Below are 12,737 nucleotides of genomic sequence, written 5' to 3' on the forward strand. Positions count from 1 at the left end.
GAACCTGTTCCTTCTAACAGTCTGTAAAAGTCTGACATTTGGTAGTATTCAGGGTTCAGTATAAAGTGTACTATCTAAATTGGGTTTTTATTTAGTAACCCTTAAGGCAAAAGGTACACGTGTGCAGATAAAGAACAGTAATTTTTCAGAATTGTCCATGGAGTGACACTCATTCTGTCCTATTTTGAAGAAGTGAATATAAGGCACTGTGTAAATAAGTAGAACTAACCACTGTCATTTAATTCAAATTCTGATTAAAGGAATTTATATCTGAATAGAATTTGTAACATGCAAGCTTTAGCTCTAATGCAAATTTGAAATGAAGTTATTGATGGAAACTAAACAGCTTCTTAAATAAAATGGGCATAGTAGGCACTACTATTACGGAACAAAATATGCCATAGCCTGAATTATGTTGTAGTGATTCCAGTCCATGTGTTGTTAGGTGTGAAGTATTCTGCTCATGCCATTAACATAAAACTAGGCAGGAGTGGTCAGGATGTAAATCAGCGTAATGTTATTACCAACTATTAGAGGAAAACATTTTGTCACCACATTTTTAAACACAAAATTAATCAGTAGTATTCTTAAAGTTGTAATGCAACATGGTATATATCATTAAAACAAAGAATCTCTAAAAAGCACTCTTGGATAAGGCTCAAATTCTGATCAATGACTTGTGCTCCATCTGTTTTTTTCCTAGTCATTTTCTTCAGTAGCTGTACAAGCTCAAGAGAAAAAAGTCTGTTTGACAGTAAACTGCATCCCTATATGCAAGTTTTTGGAGAACTTCTAACAGACAAAGGTTTGTTTTACCGATTGATGTTTAAGAATATCTTTCTTTTTAAATGTTTTTAAAAAATTCCATTTTGAATAATCATCCAAGGGAGTAAAGCTAAAACACTTTAAACTGACTAATAAAAGTTATTGTTTACCCTTAGTTTTTTTTCTGCAAGGACCCTCGTAAGACAGAAAACCTTTGATATAATTTTACATTTCACACATTTAAAAAAATGTCTAATTCTGCCTTTTTTTCCATGTATTGATTCATTATTTAAAGCTTGTCTAAGACTTCCTGAAAAATAGCAGCTTCCTTTTTTATATGTTACATTTTGTAGGAAATGCAACACAACACATGCTTAAAATGGATGGAGGATGACATGCCTCAAAAGCATGCCTAAATAGTTTGCACTGTAACCAAGAGGTGGAATTATGTGTAGGTCACATGTCATTTTAGAAAGATAGAGGAGGTAACTAGACTGATGCTACAGTTTGTGCACACACACACACAAATGATCCATGACTTGTAAAGACTATTAAAATGTTCTATAGAAGAGAGCTTACAGCTGAAGTATATCAAATTGTGTGAATTACATGACTGATTTGTAGGAGTCATTACCTTCTGTGTATATCCAAGCAAGCCATACTCTCTACTCAGAGCATAAAATATTTAAGATATTCCAGCAGGCATGATTGCTAATGCTAAATAAATGTAGCTGTTTAAAAACAAACAAACAAACAAACAAACAGTAGCAAATACTGTATCCCAGGGAATTAAATTAAAATTAAGTTTTCATAGACTGAATGTTCTTTTCACTGGTTCCCAGATTCTTTATTGGGGCACACAAATGCTGATTGCCTGCCATACAGTCTATAAAACAAAGACTGTGAAAGCTAGCACTCTTATTGGAAGATGTAGGATAAAGCTAAGTCTCAATGATTAGGTTATAGTTGATTTCTCAACCAAATTTCCAAGGAATCATTACACCACTTGAAGAAACTGAAAAAAAAAATCACTGACACTTTCTCTTACTAAACAGTCTTCTAGAACCCATGCGTTGTAGCATCCAATAGAGAAACGCATTCAAGCCAGCACACAAGGGGGACAGCAGATTAAGGACCCGCATTCAATTTTAGACAGACCAATACAAGGAAATTCAAATTTAATTTTTTTTATCCTTATCTCATCACATCAAACCTAGGCCTTGCAAGTAATCTGAGAACAGTAATGATCTCAAACCATGTGTGCATTACAGTGTTTAAAACAATTTGGTTTAAGGCGAAGTGAATTTGATAATTCTGTAGTTTAAAGTCAATTCTTCGAAGTACATTTTTATATATGTTTATTTTTAATTATTTTAAAAACAAGTTTGTTAACAGCAAAAAAGGCTACTGCATTGCTGGTGTATAGCAATACTTCTGTGATGTAAAAAAATGCAAATTATCAAATACTACTGACAATTTGAAAAAGAAAGATGATTTTGAGACTTCATTATGACAGCCCTGGGTGTTTTGCATGGCAGAAACGTCTGGAACATCTGTCTGCATTTTAGACTAGTCTGGGATGTGTATTTTACATTTTGTATATGGTTATCAAATCAGCAGATTGTTAAACACTGCAAAGGTATATTAAACTAATTCTCTCTCTCTCTCTCTCAAAATTCTCTGGCCTACTTTCTCTGAAACCATGTGCAAGGCCATGCAAAGTCCCAAATCCATTTTTTAGGGCTTACATTTAAGCTTTTACAGCATGGAACAAAGGTTTTTTTAAACAAAAATGTGTCCCTACTGAGCTGCACATCCAAAAAATGAATGGTCAGAGACTCATTAGAGAGAGACTAAAGAAACGCTTAAAGAAAAAATGCATTTCAACTAGTCAAGTTTCATATTGTTTCTAAATTTCAGGGTGTGTATTCAGTTTTACTTGCTTTTCACAAATGAACAGTTGAGGCAATTTCAAATATTATAATTTCACTCTACACAAAATACACAGCAATAGTATAATTTACACAGTATACACCAAAAGAACTGATTGTTGTCAATGGTCTCTCTCTTCTTTGGCAGTTCTAACAGGGGCTACTTAATACTGGGATACCCAGCTTGAAAAGACGCAACGAAACTTCAGTGCAGAGTCCTAGCTTCTGGATTGGATAGAGCAGCTTCCCTTTGGCTGCTAAACACACGGGAACAGATCCTCAACTTGGGAAAACTGTTGTAGCTCAACTGAAGTTAATAGAGCCATGACATTTTACACCAGCTGAAGATCTGTCCCAATGATTAGTTTGTGGCCAAAGACAAATTTGATTGATACAAAATTAGCATAAAATTCACCAGGTACCAGTTAGCATGGCAGAGAGAGGAAAATCTCACATGTCATAATTTTGCTGGGTTTTAAATGCAGGAGGCCTTAGGCAGAGGTTGGTCAAAAGTACAGGTTCTGATGCACACTTTCTAATTTTAAAAATGTAATACAGCTCTGTTATACTGAAAATACAAAAAGTTATCATTCTAAAAAGCTTATCCATTGGAAGAGTTGTAGTTCAGTATTTATTCAAACAAATGCTATTCAAATATAGTCATCATTTAGTAGGAATTATAACCAGCAGAGGATAACCAAACACATACTTATCAAGGGTGCTTACTGAACACCTTGGGAAATGCATACTGTACAAAGTTGTTTTGAACTACTGATTTGTTTTACCTCTTCATTAAGGAACGGCATAAGGGATACTTCATGGGTTAGAGAGCATACTACTTTTGTTTCATCATCTGGATCTTGTTGTTTCTGTTTCTTCCCTTTGTTAAGTCGCTGCTGTTCATCGTCTTCCTAGAAGCAAGTTGTAAACAAAAAAGCATTTAAACAGAATTCATTTCTGGCTTATTCCACAGGAATTTGAACTTGGTGGTCATCACATGAACTCCCCTAATAAATCAAACTGCAGAGGGAAGGTAACTGGGAGGGATACTGATGGGAGAAAAACAAGTATCATTTTTACAAGAGAAAGCTACTTTAGCTCAGTGTGGCAAGATATACCTGGTGGCTGATTCATGGATCCATAGTGAGCTTTGTTCCAAAAGGAATTGCTTGCTTACTTCCCTTCTTATGTCAAGTACCATGCAACAGGTAAAAATCCAGAACCGTTTAAGCTGGTTATCCTATGGAACTTGCTAGCGACATGCCTGTACACACTGAATGGTCCCAACTCCATTAACAAAAGCATGGAAATCAGAACAAAAACTAGATGAAATTAACTGCCTTAGGCACATTGAAAAATGCAAAGAAACCATACAAGATGACAAACATCAAGGACATTTTTTTAAAAAATTGTGATCTTGAAGCACACAGAAAATCCTCAGAAGAAAATTTAACCTTTCTTTCGAGTAGCACTTGCAACAAAGTCCTTTTAATTTATTCAGGGGCCAATCACTGTTTAGAAAAAATACAAGGCAGTCAAAACTTGCCATTCCAATTTCCTTGACCCAGTCCTCGGACACTGGAGGTGACTTCCAAGCTTAATCTCTAGCCACTCTTACATTTCCATGTAATGAACTTGGCAGCACTGCCACACAACTACACCTGTATACTGGTATGCCAGTATTTATCTATCAGTTTTTCAGAAACTTAGACAGAACCTTTTAATAATTTCTTAGAAGGAGTAACTAATTCATTTCACGAAGTATAGCCTAAATTAAGAGCCAAAATGACGTGTTCTCCTGTCCACAGATTGTACATTTAATAACTATTATACCATATTAACTCAACAATATCACACTATAAATAAAGTGAAGACACAAGAAACCTGATCCTTCTTCTTCAGTTCTTCAACTTGTCGGAGCTGTTCAGAGGTCAGAACGATTTCCATACGTTGCATATCCCTCATCAACAAACGCTGAGACTCCAAGAACTGGTCATTGGCCCTCTGCCACGTATGTTTCAGTTGGTTATGCTGTTGTCGCTCTTGGTCTAACAGATGGCAGACTATTCAGGAAGCAAAAAAAGTGTTATCCTTAATTGGATTGTAATGGTTGATCATTTTACTTTTCTCCAGACAGTCTTATGAATTAAAGTAACTCTTAGGACTCTATGCAGAAAATAAAATTAATCTAAGTTTAATAATTTAAACATATTAGGGTTAGAGGCATGAGTTACTAACAATAATATTCTTAATTAGGACACATTATTTCAATGCCCAGAAGCTGAAGAATGATAGGAATTTATCATGAGCAAAATTACGAATGCAATCTGTTGTCTCATATTACTATTACTAATAATTCTACCCAGGGATACCAGAAAAAGGCTGTGATACCATCAGAGCCTAGTACAAGTTCTTTGGTGAAAATAAGTTGATCACCCACTGCAAATATATGGAACAGTACTAGAATCATTTGTTGGGTAGAAACTTCAAGTCCCTTAGTGTTTAAAATATTTGGTCAGTAAGTCAAGATAAGAAACCAAGAGAAAATGCTTTGTCTACATTCTTTTCCAAATCTTTAACGTAGGCAGAAGTCAGACTGACTGCTGTTATGTAGTTACCTTCATGAAGTTCCTTCCGTAATTTCTCAGCATCTTCTTGCAAGACTGATTTCTGAGTATTCAGAACAGCCACATACATCTCTAAATCTGTCCGACATGACTTCTCAGCTTCCAGGTAATGGTTCAGTTCTTTAACCTGAGGAAGGTAGGTGAAGTGAGGGGGCATAAAAGTGTAGGGTTACAATTATACAGATTTCATTTTTGTTATATATTACTGTACTGACTGTTGTGATTATGTGTAGTTGATGAGCTCAACTTTATTTATAGGAATAACAAATAACTGACAATCTATTGTGCCAGGACAATACATATTTAGATCATTATGTAAACTAGTTCCTCATTTATGTTCAGAGTACATAAGTATATAGTTAAAGATTTGGCGGGTAGCACTGAACCACGATGGCATCTTTGAGTATTTACATGACTATAGTGACTCCAGAGTATCCCTACTAAAATCATGTATTAGGTCCTTGTAAATAGCAAAAGCAAGCAGATCATTAACAGTTGAAATGCTTGCCAATAACACTGTTTTGGCAGACAGGAGTAGGAACATATTAAACTGACCTGGAACATCTCATGCTGCATTTACATTCATAATGCTAAGGGCATATTGGCAGCGTGCCTAGAGCCAGAAGGCTACATGTGCATATAAGTATATATAAATGCTATAATAAGAAATATATGCAGCCATATTATAAAGCTTGTTCTTATTTGCTACATATAGACAATAGAAATTGAGTACAATGGCAAAATCCTGCAGTTACACAGAAAGGGCAGCTGGCGGCCACCTTTCACAATCCTGCCGTTTGCATTTGGTCCCAAAGCCACGCCCTGTCCATAGCTGCAGCCATAGTGGCAGAGTTACCATCTGGCAATAACTCTCCCAGAACAGCTGAAATTCAAAAGGGGACAAGTTCTCCGAACGTATTTTGAAATAAAAATAATAATGACTAAAAGGTTCTCTAGTAAAGAATAAAATGGTCAGACACATAGATAGATGAACATAATTTGTTGGAGAAGAGTCAACATGTTTTTTGTAAAGGGAAATCATGCCTCACCAATCTACTAGAATTCTTTGAGGGGGTCAACAAGCATGTGGACAAGGGGGAATTCAGTGACTACAGTGTACTTGGATTTTCAGAAAGCCTTTGACCAGGTTCCTCACAAAAACTAAAGTAATGGTCAAGACTTTGCTAACATAAAGCAAAGTCAAGCTGTGAGCCAGAGGCAGGCCCTGCTCACAGAAGCTGGCAAGGAAAGGGCTGATGCTGCAGAAAGAGACATAGCTAAAAGGTACTGGACACCAGATATCAGAACATTTGCATACTTGTACACTCCACACAGATAACAAGGAACAGACTAACCCATCCCAATGACAGGGGCAAAAGGGTAATATGATAGATAGAGTTGTTTTAGTCAAACCAACATGTACAAGGTGAGGCGGTACCTTGCTACATAGAGGGGTTGCACCTTATACATCAGGACTGATGTGTAGCTTGTTTGTACCTGTGTATAAGAATGCATCCCTGGGGTGGTGTCTTTGTCCAGCCGAGGGGGCAGTGGAAAGTCCTGCCACTGACTGAGCTGAGTCCGTTGCCAGGGGGCACATATTAGTAGTATGCCCTGTATTAGAGTAAAAATCTAGAGGGAACTATCATTGTGCTTCGTTTGACAATAAACCTGGCTGACGTGCCTTCGTGCCTTACTAGACTCTGTGGTCATTGGGGGTTCTCTCAAGATCTGTTGTGTCAGCTATCTGTGCAGAGCTGGGACAGCACAAAGAGGGAACACACACACATGCAGCCGAATGATATCAACATTGAAGAGAGCAGAGCACCACACCGGTAGCATCTGACAACAGTTACCACTCAAGTAAGATCTTGGCATCATTGTGGATAGTTCTCTGAAAACATCCATGCAACGTGCAGCAGCAGTCATAAAAGTGAACAGAATGTTGAGATTCATTAAGAAAGGGATAGATAAGACAGAAAATATCATATTGCCTCTATATAAATCCATGGTACACCCACATCTTGAATACTGCGTGCAGATGTGGTCATCCCATCTCAAAAAAGATGTATTGAATTGGAAAAGGTTCAGAAAAGGGCAACAGAAACTATTAGGGGTATGGAACATCTTCCATATGACGAGTGATTAATAAGACTGGGACTTTTTGGCTCAAAAAAGAGATGACTAAGGGACGATACGATAGAAGTTTATAAAACTGGTGTGGAGAAAGTATAAATAAGGAAGTGTTATTTACTCCTCATAACACAAGAACTAGAGTCATCAAATAAAACGTAAACCTGCTGCTTATTAAACAAACAAAAGGAACTAGTTTTCCACACAACACACAGTCAACCTGTGGAACTCCTTGCCAGAGGATATTGTGAAGGCCAAGACTATAACAGGGTTCAAAAAACAACTTGATAAATTCATGGAGGATAGGTCCATCAACGGCTATTAGCCAGGATGGGCAGGGATGCTATCCCTAACCTCTGTTTGCCAGAAGCTGAGAATGGGCGACAGGGGATGGATCACTTGATTACCTGTTCTGTTCATTCCCTCTGGGGCACCTGGTATTGGCCACTGTCAGAAGACAGGATACTGGGTTAGATGGACCTTAAGAATGGCCATATTGGGTCAGACTAATGTTCTCTGCTGTGGCATATGAGAAGGGTCTCATGGTCACTTAGTCTGTGCCTCCACACACACGCACCACCCCCTCCAAACAACCTACAAAATAAGGAAAAATTTGTACTTCCCTAATTCACAGGACATGTTGTATTAATATAGGTGGAACATATGGGTCAAAGGTGTTAAAATAACCCAGTCACTGTTTAACATTAAACAGTGTTAAGCAAGGTTCCGGGTCTGGTATACAGTTTGCTTAGTACCATGACATATACACCATTAGAATAATAAATTATTACAATTGTAGTTTAAATTCATCAGGATTTGTGAGGCAAGCAGACATCAAGGATGGGACCATATGTTAAAAGTACCTAAGAACGGCAAGCAAAGAACTGAGCAGTCATAAGTCTTTGATTTCTTATGAAAACTATAGCATCCTAACATAACGACATGAAATCAAAACTACCAGACAACTCTGGAGGGGCTCCCAGGAGCTTACCCCGATCGTCCACAACATTCGAGGTAACATCATGACAGGACATGGAAGTCATGACAGATGCCCAGAAGTACAGTTCCAAGATCACCTTCCTGCTGCAATATACCATAAATGCTGGGGCCAGAGATTTGCATAATAGGATGTAAATAATTCCCACTGACTTTGGTAAGGGTTACTCATTCTGTGGGGTGGGAAATCGAACCCCGGAAGATTGACATGGGGAGGGTGGAAAAGCAGGAGACAGAGATTGCTCTCACTGACTCCTGCCTGAAAAGCATACAAATTTGGGAAAACAGTTGTGTGAGCTCCCAGATAGATCTGAGGAACTTCAACAGGTCAAAAAAACAAAACAAAACGCTCACTCGTTATATATCGTCTGCCAAGGCTCAGGCCAACCTAGTGCCTAAATAATACTTTGTACCTTATGAACAATAGAAATTGTTGAAATTGAAACTAAAACTTCACCATATTTATGAGGCAGATAAGTGGAGGCAAGGAATCAGAGTCAGAGAAGTATGTCTGGCAAGGACTTACCTGCTATGCAAGACAAACTGCAATCCGTCCTGATGGTGCAAGAAGGATGACTGGAGCATCCAATATGAGAACTTTAGACAGACAAAATGATGGAGCTGAACAACAGCATTAATGGTGTCAACTATCACTTCTTTTGGTGGGAAATACTTTACAAAAATGAAGCCCGTCATTAAAAAAAACAAAAAAAACAGTTACAAGTTTTACAAAATTCAGGCTCGTGTACCTATTCTGTGGGTATCCCACTAAGAGAGAGACCCAATTCCTGTAACACTGATGAAGTTGCTACCAAAATTGCTCATCCTGAATAACGTAGATGATCAATTGTGTTCAGACAGAAGCTACTGAATACTTGTAAAAGAACAGGATGAAAAGAATAATTCCAGATGCTACTATCATAATCTTTATGAAGATAGTCCTGACTACTTTGGAAAACAAGAATTTGCAAGAGGGAGATGAATGGATTCACGTTTTCCCTGACTTAAGTCTAGCAATGCAAATCAAGAGTGAGGCACTAAGGGAAAAAGCAGAATCTTATTCCAAGACAAAATTAAAGCTATTCAAAAAACAAAAATAATTTTCTGGATAAGCAGCCTGCAAACTGGAAAGAATCTGTAAGGAACATGAGGAAGAGAAACACAAATCACTGATGAGTATGGTCTGCCAGTCAGACAGGTGTGCTTTTTCCCCACTCTTCAAGAAAAAAAAAAAGATGTATATTGTTCTGTACGTGAGGAACATCCATTAGCCTTTTCAATGGATGTATACTGTAAGTTCGCAAGGCAGGCTAATACTTTACTTACCTTTCTTGTAGCTCCTGAATATTCTGGATCTTTTGGGAATTTCAGTATATTTGATTTCTAAGATGGAAAAACAGATGCTTCAATTGCCACCTTCCCCTCCCCATAAATAGTAGACAAAATGTAGCTAATCTGTGGCAATATAGTGCTCATTTCTTTATTCCTTTTGGTTTATTTTTTTTTTTTTTTTTTTTTTTTTTTTAAGAAAAGTGGGTTAAACATGTCTTCTAGCCTAACAGATGAAACAAACATTTTGGATAAGTAAAGCTTTATAGAAAAAATGCTAGAAGTTGCTGCTAAGAGATCAATCTAAGATGTCACAAAATTCTGCAGATAATGCCTTAGTTTCATACATAGCATAAGAAAGTCAATCTATCAACCTCTGGAGGGGAAGCCCCAGTTCTAGAAGATTATAAACACTGCCAATTACAAAACTTCCTTTGTGGCTTTAAATGGCCTATAATGTAGTGACACCTAATTACTTGAGAGGACAGACTATATCCACTTGTACGGAGCTTTATTACCGATATTTTGAATCATCCTAACTACATGAGCTCAGTTTTAAGCATGAATATTTTTGACATGTTATCAGATCCTCAAAATAGAAATACAGCTTAATATGTACAGTCTAGAATATTTTATTTGCAAGACAAGAGCAGACACTTAAATTGTTCATTTTCCACTTCACATTACATCTTTATTGATGTATCTGCCGCAAAGTTTGCGATCAGTTGTTTGTATCAATAATATTGCTATAATGCAAGATGCACATTCTCTCTGCAGATATAGATTAAAATAGTTAGAATTTCACCTCACCTTTGAAGCCTCCAGTTCTTTTATCTTTTCTTCACCTTCTGTTAGTTTTTCCTTTAAAACTGCAATCTCTTTCTCCATAGGCATCACGACGGAACGAAGCTTCTCAGCATCCTCTTGGGCCTGAAATCAGTTGATAATGTGTTAAATGCAACACATTACTTTGCAATAAAAACAAAGTCTTCTTCCACAAGAGAAATGAACAAAATCGATATGCTAAAAATCAAACCACACTTTTGCTTATAATACTTGTTATATTACTTATATATTTAGCTAGTCCCAAGTGTTCTCTAGGATAAAATAAAATTTGTCCCATTCGCTGAAAGCAATGGAATTGTACATCCATGACTGGATTTGGCCATGTGTCTGCTTTTACAGGAGAAAGCTAGTACATCTTTCCCTTTCCTAACTAGAATGATCATGACTTTTAAAACATGTACATAGAGTTATTCTGTATTTAAAAAGCATAGCCTTTACACCAAGATTATGCTAGATAGAATACAGAGAGAAAGGGACAAAGATCATGCAATTGCAACACAAAGTTAGAGCAGCAAAGAATCCTGTGGCACCTTATAGACTAACAGATGTTTTGGAGCATGAGCTTTCGTGGGTGAATACCCACTTCCTCAGATGCATGTGAGGAAGTGGGTATTCACCCACGAAAGCTCATGCTCCAAAACGTCTGTTAGTCTATAAGGTGCCACAGGATTCTTTGCTGCTTTTACAGATCCAGACTAACACGGCTACCCTCTGATACTTAACACAAAGTTAGTTACTGACTCTTGAAGTTCAAAAGATGCAGGTAACAGACAGTAATACTGTATCACTGTTTCATGGGCTTTGGAAGGCTACTTTTAGATTTAAAGAATTATTCATAAAGCATCAAACAATTCTCAGTGTTACCATACTACGCATTTCAAAATCGTATAAAACAAAGCTGTCAAAAACATGGCTTTTTTTCAGTTAATGCTGAAAAAAATTAAAAAATTGAATGAGAGAATGAGAAGACTCCTGTGAGAAAGCAGGAAGGAGGAGGAAAAAGGAGAGCCAAGTTAAAAAAAAAAATTAAAATAGGACAATGCAGTAAGTACTCAAATTCAGATGTATGTAGGTTGGAAGCTGGCCTTGATATCCCAACATCTGACATTTTTTCAAGTGTTGTCCTGGAGCCTTTCCAAGTTACAAGGTGGTTGCTCCAGCAGAATCAGTAGCAAGTATTCAATAGAATTCTTCAGACTCAAAAATTCCTAAGTAACAATATAGAGCTATTGTTTAAGCTGGAAAAAAAATCTAGATGCACCATTTATTTTTGGTTTCTGTTTATGGATTAGAGGACTGGAACCTCATTTTTCCCTCTAGCTTCTGATGAAGGAGGTTGGCATAAGGATAAACAAGAACTTGAATTCAAAAGAAAAGCTTTGAAGAGAACATTTCATGTAGCAGTAGATGTTACCAGCCAAAGCAGCACTAGCACTGACCAAATTCCTGTTTTCTGGTCAATTTGCTGACCAACACTTGTTTTGAACACAACTTCCAATTATGAAGATAGCTAATGAAATATCCTAACTGTTTTAAAATGTTTTGGCATGCTCTGTTTTGAAAGAAGATTCCAATTTCTTCATGTTTCGCTCATTTCTAATGCACCTTGCCACTGCCACTTCTGCCTGTCTAAACAAACAAATCTGTAAGAATGAGAAACCATCTCCACAATGCATAGTAAGTTCACTGCCTACAAGGAGGAACTGGCAACGAGTAGTAGATATGCCTCCCTGCACACAACAGTCAGCCTAGCAATTAAGTTCTTCATACACCAGGAGCTGGAGTTGAAACTCCAAAGCTGCTCTGCTGAACATTTCTCTCAATTGTACTGTTCAGTGGATCTGAAACGCCCATAGCTGCTCACTACAGCCTATATTAAGAGACAGATTATCTAAATTTTTTCAGGACTTTAATAACTTCTCTAACAATCTCTTTTCCAACTACTACTAGCATCTCCAACAGCCTTTCATTGCAAGTTTTAATTTCTCATGGCTGAGTCCTGAACAAAAAATAAAGGATGATTTTAATCTCTACTGCTGTACCTGTTGAGTTCAGTAAAAGTGCAAGGGAGGTCAGCGGAGGCAAAACTGGACTGTTCAGCAGCAATCAA

At 37.2% G+C, this 12,737-nt stretch overlaps 1 protein-coding gene across 6 annotated transcripts in view; it reads right to left on the bottom strand.

The window, feature by feature from the left end:
* The window catches only part of RABEP1 (rabaptin, RAB GTPase binding effector protein 1), a 77,928-nt gene that overhangs the window by 22,930 nt on the left and 42,261 nt on the right, over positions 1 to 12,737 (bottom strand). For 4 of the 6 annotated variants that reach the window (XM_030537041.1, XM_030537037.1, XM_030537036.1 and 1 more), the window contains 5 exons: positions 10,592 to 10,711; positions 9,779 to 9,835; positions 5,315 to 5,450; positions 4,581 to 4,759; positions 3,482 to 3,607 (listed from right to left, as the gene is read on the bottom strand). In XM_030537041.1, the coding sequence (XP_030392901.1) occupies positions 3,482 to 3,607; positions 4,581 to 4,759; positions 5,315 to 5,450; positions 9,779 to 9,835; positions 10,592 to 10,711 (618 nt within the window). The remainder of the gene's footprint in view (positions 1 to 3,481; positions 3,608 to 4,580; positions 4,760 to 5,314; positions 5,451 to 9,778; positions 9,836 to 10,591; positions 10,712 to 12,737) is intronic. The other 2 variants (XM_030537038.1, XM_030537040.1) reach the window with 1 other exon arrangement.

Source organism: Gopherus evgoodei, chromosome 17, assembly GCF_007399415.2.
Source record: "Gopherus evgoodei ecotype Sinaloan lineage chromosome 17, rGopEvg1_v1.p, whole genome shotgun sequence".
Taxonomy (NCBI): Eukaryota; Metazoa; Chordata; order Testudines; family Testudinidae; genus Gopherus; species Gopherus evgoodei.